At 52.1% G+C, this 19,307-nt stretch overlaps 2 protein-coding genes across 3 annotated transcripts in view; one reads left to right on the forward strand and one right to left on the reverse strand.

Moving 5' to 3' along the window:
* Positions 1-10,310: 10,310 nt before the first annotated feature.
* BRD3OS (BRD3 opposite strand) lies at positions 10,311-12,473 on the forward strand. Its single transcript, XM_053558651.1, has 2 exons — positions 10,311-10,615; positions 10,797-12,473. Exon 2 carries the CDS (start codon positions 11,334-11,336, stop codon positions 11,586-11,588), a length of 255 nt encoding a protein of 84 aa, XP_053414626.1. The 5' UTR covers positions 10,311-10,615; positions 10,797-11,333; the 3' UTR covers positions 11,589-12,473.
* A 1,537-nt stretch (positions 12,474-14,010) lies between these two features.
* BRD3 (bromodomain containing 3) overlaps positions 14,011-19,307 on the reverse strand; it is a 36,027-nt gene continuing 30,730 nt past the window's right edge. The window contains exons 11-12 of one of the 2 annotated variants that reach the window (XM_053558648.1): positions 18,188-18,313; positions 14,011-17,165 (exon numbers count right to left, since the gene is read on the reverse strand). In XM_053558648.1, the coding sequence (XP_053414623.1) occupies positions 17,050-17,165; positions 18,188-18,313 (242 nt within the window). In that variant the 3' untranslated portion in view covers positions 14,011-17,049. Of the gene's footprint in view, positions 17,166-18,187; positions 18,317-19,307 lie in introns of both variants that reach the window. The other variant, XM_053558646.1, reaches the window with a different exon arrangement.

Genomic DNA, 19,307 nt, shown 5'->3' on the forward strand with positions numbered 1-19,307 from the left:
AGCCCCACCTCTTTCCCTGAGGAGGCCCAGAGGGGGCTGTGTTGTCTCTAAGCTGAACTCAATCCCTGCAGACACCCTGAGTCCCCTCCGCCCCACGACCCTTCCTGAGCTCCATCCTGATGCCATGTGGCCACAGCCCCAACCCAGCAGAGGTTCTCCCCACCAAGCAATGGGGCAGGTCACCAGCTTAGCAGCTCCACAGGTGGGCAGGGCTTCTTGGCGGGTCTCTGTGCTTAGTGGGAAAAGAGAAGGTCCCTCCAGGAGTGCCACAGGGCCCCCCACAGGGACGGCAGTCTGGCTCCTAGCTCTGGTTTCACACTCACTTGCTGTGATTCTAGGAGTCTCTCCTGCAGCCCCATGACCCCTACAGGCTTACTCCACAGAGGTGATAACACTTCTATCAAACACTGGTGGGTCCCAGTGCCACAGGGGGCAGGTGGGCAGGAGGTGGATGCCAGGACTCTGTAGGCCACTTTTGTCACTGGGGACTATTGTTTCTGAACTTGGCCCAGCTGGCTCTGCCCCTCCCAGGACCCTGCTGGCTCAGGTATACACTTGAAGGTGACCACTCCCTGGCTGTTGTTGCCTGTATATGGGGTTCAATCCCGACAGCAGGTGTGCCCCCCGACTCAGAGACAGGCTAGCATCTCCTCCTGCCACATCCTGACCTTGAGCTTCATCAGGCACCACTTTACTATGCTTCTGCCCTTGCCCAAGGCCTCCCTGCACTGTGGCCAGAGAGGCCAGGCAGGCCTTGGAGCTGCCTCTTGGAGAGCCTGGGGCTTCCTAGCCCCCACTGCCTCTTCCCCAAGCAAAACCTATCTGGGGCACCCTTCTTCATGTCCACCATGACTGGCTGGTGACAAGAACGCTCTGCTGATAGGATGAAGGGTGCGTGTGTCTCTAGCATAGAGGCAGCCATGGTTAAAACTTTCTTGAGAGGTGAATGGGGCTGAGATGCAGGGGAATGTACTAGGTGGGATGCCTCAGATAACTGAATGGTTGGAGGGGAGTGTGACCATTAGAACCCTCCAAGTGTGTGGCCGGTGCAGGGAGCTGGGAATGCACTAGGGAGAGTCAGAGAGGCTCAGGGTAGCAGCTGGAGGCCCTCCTGACTGCATGCACAGAGCTTTCCTCTCTGGGAGCTACCAGGCAAAAGAGCTGAGGAGCAGGCCCAGACCCAAACCCAGCCAGGGAGCTCAGGGAGCCTGGATGCTCAAATCCAGCAAGTCTTCCCAGCCAGTAGCTGGGCCTGGCCAGTCTGCAGGGGCCACAAGATGCAGGATAGAGCCGTCAAGAGCAGGGCACTTGGAAATCCAGGACCCTCTGAAACCTCTGGGCCACTAGCTCTTCCTCCCTTGCTTGAGCTCCTCATGAGCTCTGCCTCCGCAGATGCCCCAGACACCTGCCACATCTCTGCTGTGGGCAGACGCCATCCTGGGGTATTAGTCTGTGCCTTGTACTAGGATTTAGGAATTTTTAAATTTTCTTTCTTGAAGAGCCACAAAAAAAGTGTGACATAGTCCCTGAACCCTTTTTTGGTACCGTTCCACGGTCCCCCAGAGATTTTCACTGGGCTTGCTGTCCCAGGTGACCACAGAGAAGATTTGATTGTTTTTCCCTTGGTCTCACTCCCTCAGACAAGCAGTGCCTTCATTGCTTTTAGCCACAACCTGGCCAATAACCAGTCCAAGTTTCTCTCCATTTCTTTCTGAGCCAATTTCTGTTTTAGGGTTGAATGGTGGACCTCACAAAGATACATACATGTCAAATTCCAGAAACCTGTGCACATTCTCTCATCTGGAAAAGAGGTCTCAGCAGGTATAATCAGGACCTCGAGACAGGAGGTCATCCTGGATTATCTGAGCAAACCCTAAAGAGGCGGAGGTGGGGTGATGCCCAGGACCCCCAAATGAAACGATGTGTCCTTCCTAGAGGCGGAGGCGGGTGATGCCCAGGACCCCCAAATCAAACAATGTGTCCTTCGTAGAGGTGGGGGTGAGGTGATGCCTAGGACCCCCAAATCAAATGATGTTGTCCTTCCTAGAGGCGGGGGAGGGGTGATGCCCAGGACTCTCAAATCAAACGATTTGTCCTTCTTAGAGATGGAGGCGGGGTGATGCCCAGGACCCCCAAATCAAACAATGTGTCCTTCCTAGAGGCGGAGGCGGGGTGATGCCCAGGACCCCCAAATCAAACGATGTGTCCTTCCTAGAGGCAGGGGCGGGGTGATGCCCAGGACCCCCAAATCAAACGATGTGTCCTTCCTAGAGGCGGGGGCGAGGTAATGCTCAGGACTCCCAAATCAAACGATGTGTCCTTCCTAGAGGTGGGGGAGAGGTGATGCTCAGGACCCCCAAATCAAACGATGTGTCCTTCCTAGAGGTGGGGGTGGGGTGATGCCCAGGACCCCCAATGCCAGCCGTTAAGGGAAGTGGGGAGGGAGGCACAGAGCGTCTCACAGAGGGTCCCCCTGCTGACAGCTTAAGTCCAGAGAATACATTTCTGCTATTTTTTTTTTTTTTTTTTTTTGAGACAGTCTCACTATGCTGCCCTTGGTAGAGTGCTGTCTCATCACAGCTCACAACAACCTCATACTCTTGGGCTTAAGTGATTCTCTTCCCTCTGGCTCCCAAGTAGGTAGGACTACAGGTGCCCACCACAGCACCCAGCTATTTTTGTTGTTCTTGTTGTAGTTGTCATTGTTGTTTGTCAGGCCCGGGCTGGGTTCAAATCCGCCAGCTCCGGTGTATGTGGCTGGAGCCCTAGCCGCTGAGCTACAGGTGCCAAGCCCATTTCTGCTATTTTTAACTCACCAAGTTTGTGGACATGTGTCGCAGTAGCCACAGAAACCAACACAGGGCTCTTGACTGTAAGGAGAAGCGTCCAGCCCTGCACACAGTAACCAGGACGGAATCTCTGCAGCTCCCCGTTTCTCCAGGAGGCCGACAAACCCTGGCTGGGAAACGACAGGAGCCGTGGAATCTGGGCAGCAGTGAGGGCCACAGCGAAGCCCGGGAAGACACCCCTGCAGCACCCCAGGTCCAGGAGAACTGCATAGAGGCCACGCTGTCCCTCATACTGACCTCAGAAGCGTGCAGTGTTTCTGCTACATATGGCTCCTTGAAGGAGAGTTGCTAAGACCAGCTCACATCCAAGGGGAGGACTAGGCGGCGCCTGTGGCTCAGTCGGTAAGGCGCCGGCCCCATATACCGAGGGTGGCGGGTTCAAACCCGGCCCCGGCCAAACTGCAACCAAAAAATAGCTGGGCGTTGTGGCGGGCGCCTGTAGTCCCAGCTGCTTGGGAGGCTGAGGCAAGAGAATCGCTTAAGCCCAGGAGTTGGAGGTTGCTGTGAGCTGTGTGAGGCCATGGCACTCTACCGAGGGCCATAAAGTGACACTCTGTCTCTACAAAAAAAAAAAAAGACTAGGTTCAATTCTAATGAGAGAAGTGTCAAGGAATTTGTGGCCGTGTTCAGTTCATCCTCTGGCCCTGAGTAATGTCCTTGCATATGCAGGATAAACCTGCCCCTTCCAAGCCTCACTACTATGGCCTCCTACCATGGATATTTAAATTAGGTCCAGGCTCACTGAGAACAGCTCCTCCTGTCCATCCCAGCACCCAAAGGCAGGTCGCCTGCCCCTCCTCTGGGCTGCAGGTGGCAGGGGCTGGTATGGGCTGAGCTACCCCAGATACTCCCAAGTAGCAGGGCTGGGGGGTAGCCCCACGGCCATAATATGGCAGAAACCCAGCTGGGCCTTTTGCCACTTCCTTCCCTGGGCTCCAGGAGGGAGAGTCCTTGGGGCTCTGAGCTCCACTCTCCGAGCTGTTTCCTTCCCATTCTCTGCAGCCTGTGTCTGTGTCCAGTGTTGGTTTGGGTGCTGGCTGCTGTGTTTGCCTCAGGACCTTGGAGGTCAAAGCCTGTTCTCATTCTGTACCTTTGGGGCCAAGTGGCTGTGCTGGTGCCAGGATAATTCTCCTAAAATCTCAGCAGATAGAGGAGCGTGGAGCTGAGACATGACACAGTAGGCTGTTCTTTTTTTTTTTTTTTTTTGTAGAGACAGAGTCTCACTTTATGTCCCTCGGTAGAGTGCCATGGCATCACAGCTCACAGCAACCTCCAACTCCTGGGCTTAAGCGATTCTCTTGCCTCAGCCTCCCGAGTAGCTGGGACTACAGGCGCCCGCCACAACGTCCAGCTATTTTTTGGTTGCAGTTCAGCCCGGGCTGGGTTTGAGCCCGCCACCCTCGGTATATGGGGCCGGTGCCTTACTGACTGAGCCACAGGCGCCGCCCCCAGTAGGCTATTCTTAATGAACATCAGTCATTCTTTCTAAATAAGCTCTCCTGCATCACTGCAAGCCTGTAGCCAACTTCCTGAGCTGCACAAGAGTGTACTCTGACAGGCTGTGCCCGTTTCTTCCCTGTCTTCACGAAGGGACGCAGCGTGGAGCTCTGGACTCTGCTGGGCCTGGTGGATGTGCCAGGCAATGTGCATAAGATTCACCTTTAGAAATGTATACTTCCAAGTTTCTTACCCATTCACAGGGCTGTGCAGGCATCACTTAATCTAATGAACCCTGCACCTGCTTCCTGTCCCGCTCCATCCTCCCCCCAACCCACCCCTGCCTCTGGCTTTGCCTGCTCTGGGCATTTCAAAGGGATGGAGTTGCATGGCGTGTGGCATCTGTGACAGTCTCCTTTCTCTCCTGGTTCCTCCACAGCAAAGCCCATGTCAGGGCTTCCTCTCTAGTCACTGAGTAACATTCCTCTGTGGGCATCTACACTGACTCTGGAGTAGCTAATAGTAACGTCTGGCTGGATGGCTAAGGACTTGAGAAGGAAAGGGCTGAGAGCAATGTGACCTGGAATCCTTGCAAGGGGCTGAACAGACTTTCTTAGGACTGCAGAGACCTCTCTGCCGGGCGATGTGTCCCTAGTCTGGCCACTGCAGAGGGGTCCACAACACTCAGATCACCACAACAACCTGCCCATGGGTGTCTTCACCCTTGCTTCCCAACCATGCCAAGAGCAGGCTTCAGGGGTCCATGTGTAAAGTGGCTATGGTGAGAAGGATGGCAGCTTGAAACAGACGGCAATACAGACTTGCCCCACCAAAGCTGACCTGCCTGCCACCACTGGCATCTAACCTGCCAACACCAGGAAGAACCCCACACAGAAGCCAGTATGGCCCTGTCACCCAGGCAAGCAGCCGGCCAAGGGGCAGCGGGTTAATTACGGTGGACTTCACCCGTCATGGAGGGGACAGAGATTCAGCCTCACTGGAATAGACATGGATTTGTGTCCCACACTCTTAGTTCTTCTGCCAATGCAGCCATTCACAGACTCGGGAAATGCTTTGGCAACCGATGTGTATTCCATTCCTGAGTGAGGAGCTACCCTTGAGCAATGGAAGGGCAACAGGGAAGCCACTGGCCTCACCACAGCGTCCAGCAAAAAAACATCCAGATGGAAAGGGACCTGAAGAGTCCTGAGCCCAGAACAGGGCACACTCAGAGGTCCACTTGGTGAGAGGCTGACCCTGTCTCATTCTTACATGAAAGACAGTTACATCCTGTAAGGTGGAATACGTCTGGTTAGGTTCTTTTTTGTTTTGCTTCTGTTACACAAAGTTCAAAGTTGTGTAAAAATGTATAAGTATCAGATACTAAGCTCTTGCTGGTCACCTCTGAGCCTCTGATACCGACAGATATCTAAGCATCCTCTGTGCTGTGCCTGGGATACAGAGATGGGACCCTGCAAACCAGTTGTGCTTGGCCAGTACCTCCCTGTCCTGACCTAATGGTGAGGGGCCCCAGGGGCAGGACCTGAGGCTGGAGGAGGGAGAGGGACCATCCAGGCCCCTCCGGCAATTATTCTTGTCCCTGGGAGCAGCAGCAGGACCCAGACCGCAGTTTTTCTAATGTGCACCAAACCCACTTTATCACACCCCCGCCTCGGAGGTGGCAGCACCAGCTTTTGGGTGCCTCTCCCTCACAGGGCTGGGTCGCAGCCTTCTATGGACCCCTGTCTTAGGCAGAGGCTCCAGGTCCAGCTGCCACCCCACCAGAAAAATGCTTAAGTTTCTAAGTTCTGATCATTCCAACCTCTTTCTTTTGAGCCTTTATTTCCAGGGCGGTAGCTGCTTCCCACAGTTGGCACCTTCAAGGTAGTTTATTCTTTCTTTTTATTATTCTGAAAGTTACCCAGCTGAAATTTTAATGAACAATTATTTACATTAATTTCTCTCCGTTCAAATAATTGTGGTATCTATCTTCCAGCTGACCCACATCAGTCCGTACTAATCACAGGTATTTAAAATCTCTTTTCACACTCCATGGCTTTTTCACTCTTAAACGCTGATTATATTTTTAATAAGCTGTAAAAATTTCAGAACAGTTTTAGATTGACAGAAAAACTGAAAAGACAGCACAAAGACGGTCCACATACCCCTCACACCCGATTTTCTCTATCATAGACATCTTACATTAGTGTGGCACATCTGTACAATTAATAAACCAAAAATGACATATTATGATTAAAATTCACGCCTTCTTTAGATTTCCTTAGTTTTTACTCCCGAGCCCACCCAGGCCACCACGTGATGTTGAAGCCTCGTGTTTTCCGAGGCTTCTCTTGGAGCTGAGTTTCTCAGGCTTGTTTTAATGAGTGACTTTTTGAGGAGTGCTGGTCAGGTGCGTCGTAGAATGTCCCTCGGTTGGGAATTGTCCGATGTGTTCCTCACAACGAGGCTGGGGGGCCAGCTTTGGGAGAAAGACCCCAGAGAAGAGCCTTTCTCACCTCATCACATCAAGGACACACTGTCAATAAGACTCACTGCGGTGGTGTCAGCCTCGACTGAATAGCTGTCAGGTGTCTCCTCCACAGACTTACTCCCCTCTTGTCATCCTGTCCTCTTTGGGAGGAAGTCACCATGTCACTATGTGTAAATCATACTTTTATTTATTTGATTGTTTTATTTATTGATTTATATATGTATATTTTTCCTTTTTGGGGACAGAGTCTCACTCTGTGGCCCTAGATGTTCTTTTTTTTTTTAGAGATAGAGTCTTACTTTATCGCTCCCAGTAGAGCTGTGCTGGCATCACAGCTCACAGCAACCTCAAACTCTTGGGCTCAAGCGATTCTCCTGCCTCAGCCTCCCAAGTAGCTGGGACTACAAGCACCCACCATGATGGGATCTTGTTCTTGTTCAGGGTGGTCTCCTGAGCTCAAGCAATCCATCCACTCAGCCTCCCAGAGTGCTGGGATTACAGGTGTGGGCCACCATGCCCAGACTGCATAACCTACGCTTGAGGAATAGGGAGTTGTGTTCCACTCCTTGAAGGCAGGGTATGTATAGTTAAAATTCTTCCCTGTGGGATGGGGAAGAGTTGCCCATTCTCCACCTTTTGTATATTTATTCAGTAGTTTATTTATATGAGTGTAGACTCATGGATATTTATTCTGTACTTTGAGTTATAATCTCATGCTACTTTATTAACTTTGTTGTTCCAATTGTCCCACCTTTGGCCTTGTGGAGCCCTTTCCGGCTGGCTCCTGCCTCCCTTTGACAGACCCTCCATCTATTGGGGGTGGGTTGTTTGTTTGTTTGGGTTTTCAGTTTTGGAGCCTTACCTTGCTTTCTAGATTATAAGATGTCCCAGGTTTAAGATCAGCCATTTCTCCAAGGAGCCCTGTTTCAGTTTATCGGAGAACAGTGTTAGAAACAAAATTTTGATCAGTCGGTGTGCTGCTACTGGGGTGTAATCACTTCTAGGCACTCTCAGTTGAAAGAGCAAGGAAATACGGTGTAAGTGTGACAACCCATGGCCCCATGAACACACACATCCTATAAGCGTCTCTATATGTAACCATCTCTAAATCAAGATAGACATGAGCCTGTGCTAATGCCCCCAGCTCCAGCCCACGGCCATGTGGATCATTCCTCCTGCCCTTTCTTACCTATGACTTATACACTTCAAAGTAGGAAACATGACTCTCACCACCTGCCACCCACTCGCTTGTTCAATTCCAGTGCACGCGCATGGCAATATCAGGATTCTTTATACGAACACCTGTGGGAATTAATGGGGCTTTTTTTGTAAGTGTGTTCTTAATTTTTTTATAAGAATTTTATTATTATTATTTTTTTTTTGCAGTGTTTGGCCGGGACTGGGCTTAAACCCGCCACCTCCGGCATATGGGGCTGGTGCCCTACTCCTTGAGCCACAGGCGCCTCCCATATGTGTTCTTAATTTTAAGGTTGGGGCTATTTGTGACCTGCTTAATCATTTCCCATCCCAAGGTGGCATTTGTTTTGTTTGTTTTATTTTGTTGACAGAGTCTTACTCTGTATCCCAGGGACTGTACACACAGTGGTGTGATCACAGCTCACTGCAACCTCTAACTCCTGGGCTCAAGTGATCCCCCTTGGTCAGCCTCCTGAGTAGCCGGGACTACAGGTATGAGCCACTACACCCAGCTAATTTTTATTATTATTTTTTTATTTGGGGGGCGATGGGGGATCTTGCTGTATTGCTCAGGCTGGTCTCAAACTCCTGGCCTCAAGGCAAGCCTCCTGCCTTGGCTTCCCAAAGTGCTGGGATTACAGGTAAGAGCCACCGAGTCCGGCAAGCTCTTTAGTTTTTAACTATCGTTCTTTTCTTTTTTTTTTTTTTTGCCGGGGCTAGGTTTGAATGCTTGAGTTGGAGGTTTCTGTGAGCTGTGTGAGGCCACAGCACTCTACCGAGGGCCATAAAGTGAAACTCTGTCTCTACAAAAAAAAAAAAAAAAAAGAATACAAATCCCTGGGCGGCACCTGTGACTCAAGGAGTAGGGCGCCGGTCCCATGTGGTGGAGGTGGCAGGTTCAAACCTAGCCCCAGCCAAAAACCACACACACACAAAATAATATAATCCCCCCCCACGTGTGATTTTAATTACATCACACAAGTTTTGATATGTTGTATTTTTACCATCATTCAGTTAAAGTATTTAAGTTTTTTTTTTTTTTTTTTTTTAGAGACAGAGTTTCACTTTGTCACCCTCTGTAGAGTGCTGTGACATCACAGCTCACTGCAACTTCAAACTCCTGGGCTTAAGCGATTCTCTGGCCTCAGCCTCCCTAGTAGCTGGGACTACAGCCACAACACCTGGCTATTTTTTAGTTGCAGTTTGGCCAGGGCCGGGTTAGAACCCGCCACCCTCGATATGTGGGGCAGGTGCCCTACCCACTGAACCACAGGTGCCGCCCTAAGAATTTTTATTGTGAGTTCCTCTTTGACCCTTGAGGAATTTAGAAATACATACTTTTTTTTTGTAGAGACAGAGTCTCACTTTATGACCCTCGGTAGAGTGTCGTGGCATCACACAGCTCACAGCAACCTCCAATTCCTGGGCTTAAGACCCGCCACCCTGGGTATATGGGGCCGGCGCCTTACCGACTGAGCCACAGGCGCCGCCCCATACATACGGTTTTTTTTGTTTTGTTTCGTTTTTGTGGTTTTTTGGCCGGGGCTGGGTTTGAACCCGCCACCTCTGGCATATGGGACCGGCGCCCTACTCCCTGAGCCACAGGCGCTGCCCTACATACGTTTTTTTAATGATCAAGTGTGTGTGTTTTCTTATAGTTATCTTTTTATTACCTCTTTAATAGACTAATTTTCTTGTAGTCCTATTTATGTAAGATTTAAATGCTTTGAAATTTGTTGAAACTGATGTACGGTGCAGTATATGGTGAATTTTCGTAAATGTCCTGTGTACTTGTGAAGAACGTGCATTCTACAGTTGTGGGTTTAGTGTTCCTGGATTGCATCTCATCAGTTTTCTTGATTGGCTCTGAAGAAAATCATCAAAATAAAACTTTAAGAAGGAAAAGAACAGATACCCAGTGAGAGTGCTGCTGGAGTATGACCCAGGAGGGGGCGCTGTAGAAGGACACAGACCAGGCCGGGCTCCCCCGGGTGAAACGCAAGATTAAGAACTCTATTTGGGGCGGCGCCTGTGGCTCAACGGAGTAGGGCGCCGGCCCCCCCGATATGCCGGAGGTGGCGGGTTCGAACCCAGCCTCGGCCAAAAACTGCAAAAAAAAAAAAAAAAAAAAAAAGAAAAGGAACTCCGTTTTGGAGACGGTACGCGAGTCCCCCACGCCTCCAGCTCCTTCTCCGGCTCTTCCTCCTCTTCCTCTCGGGACCGTTCCAGCCCCGCCCCGCCCCGCAGAGATCGATGGCTCGGGCTTCTCGCGCCCGCCTGCCCGGCTTCGGCGCTCGGCTCGCCAGGCCTGCGGAGTTGCCTGGGAGACGCGGCCCCGCCCTGTCGCCCGCGGGTCTCGGAGCTCCGCGGCGCGGGTGACCCGGGGGCGCGCGGCGAACTGGGCGATGCGGGGATCCAGGGCGCGCGGCCTGCAGCGGGGACACGCGATGGGGCCCGGGGCCCCCGAGTGCAGCGAGCTGGACCCGGTCCGGCGCGGGCCTGGCAGAGATGGAAAATACGAGGTCGCAGGTCCGGACGGGCGTCCGGGGAGAGGCTGAGGCTGCTTCCCCGCCGGTCTCAGCCGGCGTCCTCCACCTTGGTCCAGGGGCGTCTGGGATGCGGCGAGTGAAGCCGGCGGCGGGTGAGTACCGCCCACCCCCGCCCACGGTCCCCCGGGTGCCTGGGACTCGGTTCCCTGGGGAAGTCCCTTCCCTAAATCCAGGCTGGGGTCGCCCAGAGTGACCGACTTCTGCGCCGTCCCCGACCCAGCCCTGCGATACCAGCGCCTTCCCCCATCTCACGACATGTTCATTTCTTTGTAGCATCACCTTTGGGAGGAAGTGACGACTAGCCAGAAAGAAGCGCTAATAAACGCCGGGTCCAGGTCACCGACGTGTCTCCACTTACAGCTGCCGGCGTGGACAGCAGTGCCGGGAGCCTGATTTCAGCTGCAGGGCCTGTGCAGGTGGATGTTCTCCTTCCCTTCAGGGCACTGGATACCTCTCCTCAAGCCCAGGTGCCTGGGCCTAGTGTCAGCATCGCCCTCCCAAGGTGTTGTGCCCAGTCCCTGTCCACTTCCAGCTGTGACTGGGAGTGCTGTGGCCAGGTCCCACGCTGACCTGTCAGTCTCCAGCATGCTCAGAGGCACACCTCAGGTTTCCCTGCAACACAGCCCTCCTGAGGATGTTCCCTGCAAATGGTCTGAACTCCAAATTTCTACCATGAAGCTAAATAGGGCCCCCTCAAGCTTAAACGCTGTGAGAGAATTTGACCAGTTAACTTAGTGCAAGCCGTTGGCAGCTGTCCACAGGGGAGAGCCGCCTGAGTAGGGTGTGCAGCAGCTGCGGGAGGGCAGGGGCATGAGTGGCCGCGTCCCCCTGGCAGAGAAGGCCTTGTCTGAAGGCTATGCCCGCCTCCGGTATAGGGACACGTCTTTGCTCATCTGGCAACAGCAGCAGCAGAAATTGGAATCGGTGCCGCCCGGGACATACCTGAGCAGGAGCCGAAGCATGTGGTACTCACAGTATGGGAATGAGGCCATCTTAGTCCGAGACAAAAACAAGCTGGAGGTCTCCCGGGACACAGGCCAGTCCAAGTTCTGCACACTTATGTAATTCCACGTGGAAACCTGAACCCAAGTGCCAGTTCTGGCATTGATTTCTAGTCCTTACTGGAAGATTTTGAATAATGAAGTTGAAGGTCCGTCCAGCTGTGGAGAAAGGACCCAGGAAACCTCTGAAATGGCTCCCAGACCCTTTAGCAAAGTTGTGTGGACATGGGACATTTCCTTCTGCAGCCCCTTGCAGCCGGTCATTGCAACATTCTAGTTCTCCTACACCCAGGCACTGCCAAGGGGATGTTTCTCTGTTAAGCTTCCAAGCCTCCATTCCCATCATGAGCCTGCTTTTCAAGTTCTCACAGTTTGTGTTTAGCATTAACTTCTGCCTGCTCAAGAGCAGCTCAGGCCTAGCGTAAGTGAGGGATCACCTATCTGTCTCAGCTCCGTTTGCTCGGCCGGGATGGAGGCTGACCACGCTCCAGTTAATGCAGATAGTAAGCAGCAGCAGCAGCCCAGGGAGCTGGGTTGCACTTGCGTTTTGAGTTACCAGGACAGTCATTCTCTGTGACACACAGGCAGCCCCAAGACACTGTGGGTGCACCAGCAAGTGCATCCAGATCACAGCAAGGAAACACCAAGTTTGAGGGGCTGCCTGCAAAGATTTCAAAGGGAAGAACATGGCTTAAATGGCAGTTCTCCATGGGACGTTGAATTTCAGCTTCTATTCTGAGGCCACAGCTCACACCACTGACTGTTTGACATGTGTATGTCACTGTTGCCCACGTGCAGCCAGTGGCCACCTGTGTGTGTGGTGTCCATGAGCCATTCTGAAAAGATTTGCTCTCTGCCGTAATTACAGCCTTCCTGGTTGTACAAATGTGGAAGGGTCTTTTGTCAAAGCTGATTTTTCTTTTCTAAATAAACATCCTTTAGGACTCTCCTTCCCCTCCTTTCTCTTAATTTTTGTTCCTTATCTTACTTGGCTTCCCATGTTCTTTTAACAGCAGTATCTAAAGACTGCTAAAAACCCCAATACAGAGGGGGCGGCGCCTGTAGCTCAAAGGAGTAGGGCGCTGGTCCCATATGCTGGAGGTGGTGGGTTGAAACCCAGCCCTGGACAAAAACTGCAAAAAAAAACAAACCTCAATACAGAAATGCACAAAACTCAGCAAAATTGCCCTAAGGACAACTGCTGTCAGCAGCTTGGCATATGTCCTCTGGCCTGCCAGTGTGCTTGTGCAGTCCTGAACCCTGCATCTCATTCTGCCATTTTCTTTCTTACTCAACTGTAAGATGAGCATTCTTCCTACACCTTTATCATCTGACTAGCAGGCAGCTCTCCTGTGAGCCCACAGATGGCATGTCCTGAACCTCGTAGCCTCTTTGTAGCAAACTTCCTGGAAATGGCATTGCTAGGCCCAAACTGCATTTCCAGCCAGAAGTCTTGGCAGCAGCAGCCCCTGCAACCTCCGAGGTCTTTGGTAGACTCTCACTCTCTGTGCCACACCAGTAGGCCCAGTGACACTTCTTGAGTCCCTGCCCTGCCTGGGAGAATAAGACTTCTGCAGCACGGGACCCAGCAGAAGGACAGACTCCTGGCATCTGTCAGTGCTTCAGTTTAAGTTCTGCTTGGTGAAAAAGCAGACTTCACAGACTCATCTGGAACGTCCGTGTGCTGCGGACTCCCTGCACCTTGGACTAAGCTGAGGATGGGCCACGGTGGGGCAGGCCCCGGGAGGTGGAGTCTGAAGTCACATGCAGTGCTGGGAGGATAAGCACACATGGGCCAATCTCTGCAAGAGTCGGGGCACGTGTGGGATAAGCAGGTACTGCGTCATGTGAAGGACAGCTGGCGCTAAGCCGCTTAGGCTACAGGGACACACCATCTGCCTGAGGCGGACAGGCCCTGCCTCTGTCCTCAAGGACGCTGCTCTGGTTGAGAAGGCTCAGTCTAGCCGAGGTTGTTCTGAAGTTAGAATTGTCTTCACTGGTCATTGAGCCTGGACTGCATGCCAATTTCTATATAAACCTGAGCATGGAAGTGCATTTGTTGGATTGTCCCTGTGGGCTGACTGAACTTGGGCGTTTGATGCCCATGTCATAGAGGAAGCTGAGGTGCAGAGAGGGAGGGCGTGAGGACCAGGCAGATGGGATGAACACAGGTGCTGTGCTCTCACGACAGGGGGCTGGCACTTCCTTCCTTGTGACATATGAACATTGATGCTCCCTCAACCCTGGCTCCTCTGCCCGGGCTGAGCACGAGCTACTTTTGGTTTTCTGTTGGATGTTCTGATTTTCCTGCTGAGTTAAAGAAGGTAGAGAGAGAGGGGTCACCACCCTGGTGACCAGGGAGAGTTTCCAGACGGCGCTTCTGGCATCTCCCCGCCCAGACGTGAGCGTGGGGCCACCACAGAAAGCACAGGAGAATTATACAGACAGCCTTTCTTTTCTTTGCTTTTTTCTTTTTTTTTTTTTGGTTTTTATTATGAAAACAAAACAAATGCTCCAGGTCTGTGATTACCAGAAACATCAAGGAGTACTTTCTACCATTTTTATTCTGTTGTGTTGAGGCCAGCATTGCAATAAACAAGCTAAAACTACTTACATTGGACTCATTTTCAGTAACTGACATTTACAGTAATATACTAGAAACGGCACTAAAAAGATTAAGAAAAGTTACGGTAAACTTGCATGCACATCATACAGAAAAGTAACATTTTAAATATAAAAAAGAAAAACGTCCTGGAAGTGTTAGGCCAGCATTAGGCAACAGCGCTAAACTAGAGGTGACAAACCTTTTACGTGGGTGGTGTTCTTCCCCATGACTGTAAAAGGCGTAAATACTGCGAAAGAACAAAAACAAACACAAAAGAAATGGTGTCCTACAGTCTGCAGGCAGGATGACCTGGCCAGCAGAGGTGAGGCAGGGTCGCTGGGGTCCAGGAGTCCAGCAGTCCAGTCGACACCTCATGGCCTGGGCTCATTTGGAGCACCCCCCTCTCCACTTCCCACCACCACCCTACACGGCTCTCCGTTCTCTTTTCCCCTTGAGAAAAGCACGTTGGAAGCCGCCCTGCAGCTCTCAGCCCTGGGACAACTATGTGAGTAGCTGCGGTCTTCCCAACAGAGGCCCAGCAGGGACAATCACCCTGGCAGTGAGGGTGCTGAGCAAGCCACTGGTCCTCCATGCCTCCGAGAGACATCAGCATTGGAGTCTGGACAGAAAGCCTTAAGAAAGTTACAGCACCAATAAACTACAGCTGCTCTGTGACCTTGGGGGGCTGTCAGACCTGTGAATAAGAAGGGTGGGTAAGACTCCACCACTGTAGGAACCAGCAGGCAGGAACACGCCCACGGTGCTCCCGCTGTGCTGACACAGGCACCACCTCACTACCCTGCACTGGAAGAGCGCCCTATAGCAGCCCCCATGCCAGGGCCTGTACATCACCCTTCAGATTCTGCGTGAAGACCCATCAGTTGTCATGTGTTAATTCCTTAAATTCATAGTTTAAATATTCCACTAAAGATCTGTTTAGAAAATACCTTTGAAAAACAAGGGTAACTCTAAAAAATGGGAACTTTAAAATCCATTTATATTTTTATTACAAACAAAACTTAAAGTTTAACAAACTGGCTGAAAACTCACCAAGTGTCAGAATCACCGGCAATTAGAAAAATTATATCTACTCCCCATTCCCTCCTCAAGAGTTCCTCTATCCATTGAAGGTACATCCGTCTCTGTAAGGGCTGGTGCAGTCTGAATCAATTTTATTTTTAAAACTTACCATCTATCAGATTACTGATGACTAGTCCCTATCTCTATCCAGAAGTGCTGGCAAAAAGCACTGGCCCCTGACAAAAGGACACACCACCCCACAGCCACCCACACCCACCTCAAGGACCCCCTTACGTGGAGGTTGGGAAGACAGCTGCTTCCTCATTTCTGGGCTAACTGTGAAAATGCCGAAAACGCCAGAGCATGGAGCACCGTGCAGTCTCCAGGGACGGTGCTCTCCTGGGGCCAGAGAAGACTCCACCCTGGAGGCTGGGAGGGGGCGCCCCACCTGCAGGCCCTGGAGGCCAACCCCTGCCTTCCTGGCCAAAGCCACATGCTCTGAGCCTGGCTGGGCAGTGTGGGGCATCCCTGCACACAAAGGCCATACATATGGCAGCCTCTGGAAACACAAAACCAAAACATAACCTTCTGTTAAACTCTGTATATTATTATTATTTTTTACAATAGAAAGTTAAAAATCAAGACTTAAGTTTACTATACATTTTTTTCTCTCAGATTACAAAGTTTATATTATATAACTGGGGTTCCCTAACTTGATTTCCTTTAAAACAGTCCTAAAGAGACCAGAGGTGAATACAAAAGAAGAAAACAAACAAAACAGTGTGCTGTAGCTGAAAGTCGTCTCTACCTGTGAGTTTCCACATCTCATACAACACAAAAAGAGAAAAAACAAAAACCCAACCAACACAGGGAGGATCGCGTGCACAGACGGAGCACAGCGAGCACCTGGGGCAAGGGGCCGTCCTCACACAGCCCCTCTCCTTCCAACCGCGAGAAGGATGCGTCTCTGCCTTTTTTTTTTTTTATGCATTTCTTCTGCAATTTTGTTTTTCTTTTTCATTTTTTAAAAAATGACCAATGATGTTAATAAATAAAGTATTTATATATACATAAAATTGAGGAAATGGTTCCAGAGTGTGCAGCAGCAGAGCAGCGCTAACAGGTCAGGGACACACACTGGGCTGGGCTCTCGTAGAAAATTACTGAACCTTACAAAAAAGTCTCCTTTTTTTTTTTTTTTTTTTTAATCTTTTCTTCTTTTTTTAAAGTTGAGGTAAAAGCTTCAGTGTACGGAAACCTGCACGCTGCGCACGTGGCTGCCATGTCCCTTCCCAGGAGCACCTGATGTCACCGTGCTCAGAGAATGCATCATCCCTGCCTGCACGGTGGCCCCCACCTGTTCCCACCCCACGAGCTCTCCGCTCTGGGCTGGGGCTGTGACACTCCTTCCCATCAGGCATGATGTCCTCAGCCCCTGCAGGAAGAGGCAGCCACACAGGCACGAGGGCCAGAGCTTGGGGCCCAGGTGACAGAGACAAACCTGTCTGCAAAGTAACAGCTTTCCAACACAGTGCCCATTTCAGAGAAAGTCCCTTTGAGAGCATTCCTTCTGGAGCTACAGACCAGGCAGGGCACACACAAAGGGACCCTGCAAGGTCCTTCAGACCATCTCACGGTTTTCTGTGGTCATCGGGTTAGCATTCGAAGTTGTCATCTCCAAGCGGCCGGAAGCAGTTCTGACAGAGCTCACACTTTCCCGCAAGTCTAATGCACACACAAGGTAGGTCTTTGACCTACGGAAGCGGAACTGGAATATAATCATAACACTGAATGAAAAAGAAAACCTGCACACTATGGAACAAAAGTAGTATATTAACCAGAGAAGGGGACACTGCAGACGTCAGTGTGTGCGGCAGCCGCTGCTGTGTGAGTCCAGAGTCTACTCCGAGTCGCTGCTGTCAGAGCTGGAGCCGCTGGAGCTGCTGCTGCCCGACTCGGAGGAGCTGCTGCTGCTCAGCCTGGACGGCCCTCCTGAGGCCGCTGAGCCGGGCTTCTCTGTGGAGACACGGGGTTGGGGAGGCGCTCAGTGCCCACCTGCGTGCTCGCGGAGGCAGGCAGAGCCCACGCAGGCCTTACGCCACCACACTGCGTGCCACCACCCAGCCTCTCTGGCCAGTTTAATTTAACTACCCAGTGTCTTTTTTTTTTTTTTTTGTGGTGTTTGGCGGGGGCTGGGTTTGAACCCGCCACCTCCGGCATATGGGACCGGCGCCCTACTCTTTGAGCCACAGGTACCACCCACTACCCAGTGTCTTAATTAATTGTTCATTGAAATCAATTGGTGAGGTCAGCAAGGCTACTTAAATATGCTTAAGATGGAAAAAAAAAAAAACCAACGCTGTCTTACTAGTATAGAGATAAGACATGGGGGAAAGGTCGCCTGTTCATCTGTCATGTAGCCACAAGCGTAAGGTAAGACTCGGGCACTGGCGTTTCTGGAGCACTTAGCTCTGCCCAGGGCAACCTGAGGGTGCCAGGGGAGACCCCGCTCACCTTCTGAGGAAGCAGGCAGAGTCACAGGCCCTGTCTTGACCCTGGGGTCACAGCCTCGGCTCTAGTCCAAAAGGGGCTCCCACTGACCACCAAGCCTGCGAGCCTCTTTGACTACCACCCAGACCCTACTGTCGCCCAGGATGTGTCTCAGTACTCCCAAGGTGCCCAGGGACCCAGGACCTGCCAGGCCTCTGTGCAAACACAGGCCCTAGAGCTCCTCGTGTTGGCAGGGATGGCCAGAAAGCTCCATGCACATGGGCTGCGCACAGGAAGCAGCCAGGGTGGGAGCCTGAGCTTGGGGGGATCATCTGTTCATGGTATTCTGGAATGTGGTGCGTTCACATCTCACATTTGTGTGACATCTTGGCAAGGTCAGGGAGTGGCCCCCTCTTGACAAACAAGGAGATGGAGGTTTCAGGAGGTCAAAAGCCTTAGCTAAGAACACAGAGCTTGCACACGCAGGCCTGCGCAGACACACAGGGCCCGTCTGGTGTCGGACACCAGGAGCGGCTGGAGGAACCCACCTTTTCTTGCAGGCTTCTTGCTGCTGCTCAGCTGCCCGCTGACATCCTGCAAACGCTTCTCCAGCTCCTTCTTCTTTTCCTGCGCAAGCTCCTCCTTGGACTTAGCCGCCTGCTTCTTGCCACTTGCTGCTGTGGGGACAGAGAGTGCTCAGGCTGCAGAGGCAGCGGCTGGCTGAGCAGGCAACCTCCCTGTGTCTCTTGGACCACTGCCTCAGTCTCTCAGCCACTCCAGAGACGGAGCTGCGTCTAGGTGGCCCCGGCCCCGCACACCAGGATATGCCACCCGCTCACCCTTCCAAGGTCTATGAACAGACAATCACAGGGCTGCTGCCCAAGCTCCTTGAGCTGTGGAAACAATCGGATGAGCTAGGAACTGCCCTCTACTGCATTCTTACCGTGGCAGAGCCTGCACTGGAGGTGGGACAGGCCATTCCCTCTCAGGGACAGGTATGCAGGGACATGGCATGGCCAGCACTCCCCATGTGAAGGGCAGAGCCTCCCCCTCAGTCCTCCCTTGGTGGGGCTGCTGCTTCTGGAGCCTGGTGTCCACTGCTGGACACGTCTGAGTTGCTCCCTCCAAGCTCATGACTTACCACAGGACGAGTGCCATAACCATGCAGGTCACATGGACATTCCATCCTTGTAAAAGCGGCTCCCCCTTTCAGAGTGAGCAGTGCTGAGCCCACCCATGTGGCCACACACAGGTTCAAGTGACCCTCACAAGGTCCTGGGTGGTCTGCTGGGTTCACCACGAGGGCTGCCGCAGGTCTGCCCCCACCCAAACTCTAATGACTTGTTCCCATCCAGGGAAGAGGGAGCCCAGGCCAGTGCCAGAGTCTGTCCTGTGAGGCCTCTGAGCACATAATCCCAAAGGGGAACAGTCCTTAGCACAAGGGAAGCTAGTCTGCCCTGGCAAGGAACCACTGGAGAGGTAATCGCAGCTAAGACAGAGACAAAGCCTCAGGGAGGGGTGTGGTGGGGACCCTACCCAAACCTGGCATGATGGGGCCAATCCCAGGACAAGGTAAGGCTGATGCACACAAGTGCCACCCCTCCCTGAGAGCAGGGGAAGAGGGCTCTGGTGGGTGGGGCTTAGTCCCAGACCCCAGCCCTAGTCCAG

This window comes from Nycticebus coucang, chromosome 2, assembly GCF_027406575.1.
Source record: "Nycticebus coucang isolate mNycCou1 chromosome 2, mNycCou1.pri, whole genome shotgun sequence".
In the NCBI taxonomy this organism is placed as follows: domain Eukaryota; kingdom Metazoa; phylum Chordata; class Mammalia; order Primates; family Lorisidae; genus Nycticebus; species Nycticebus coucang.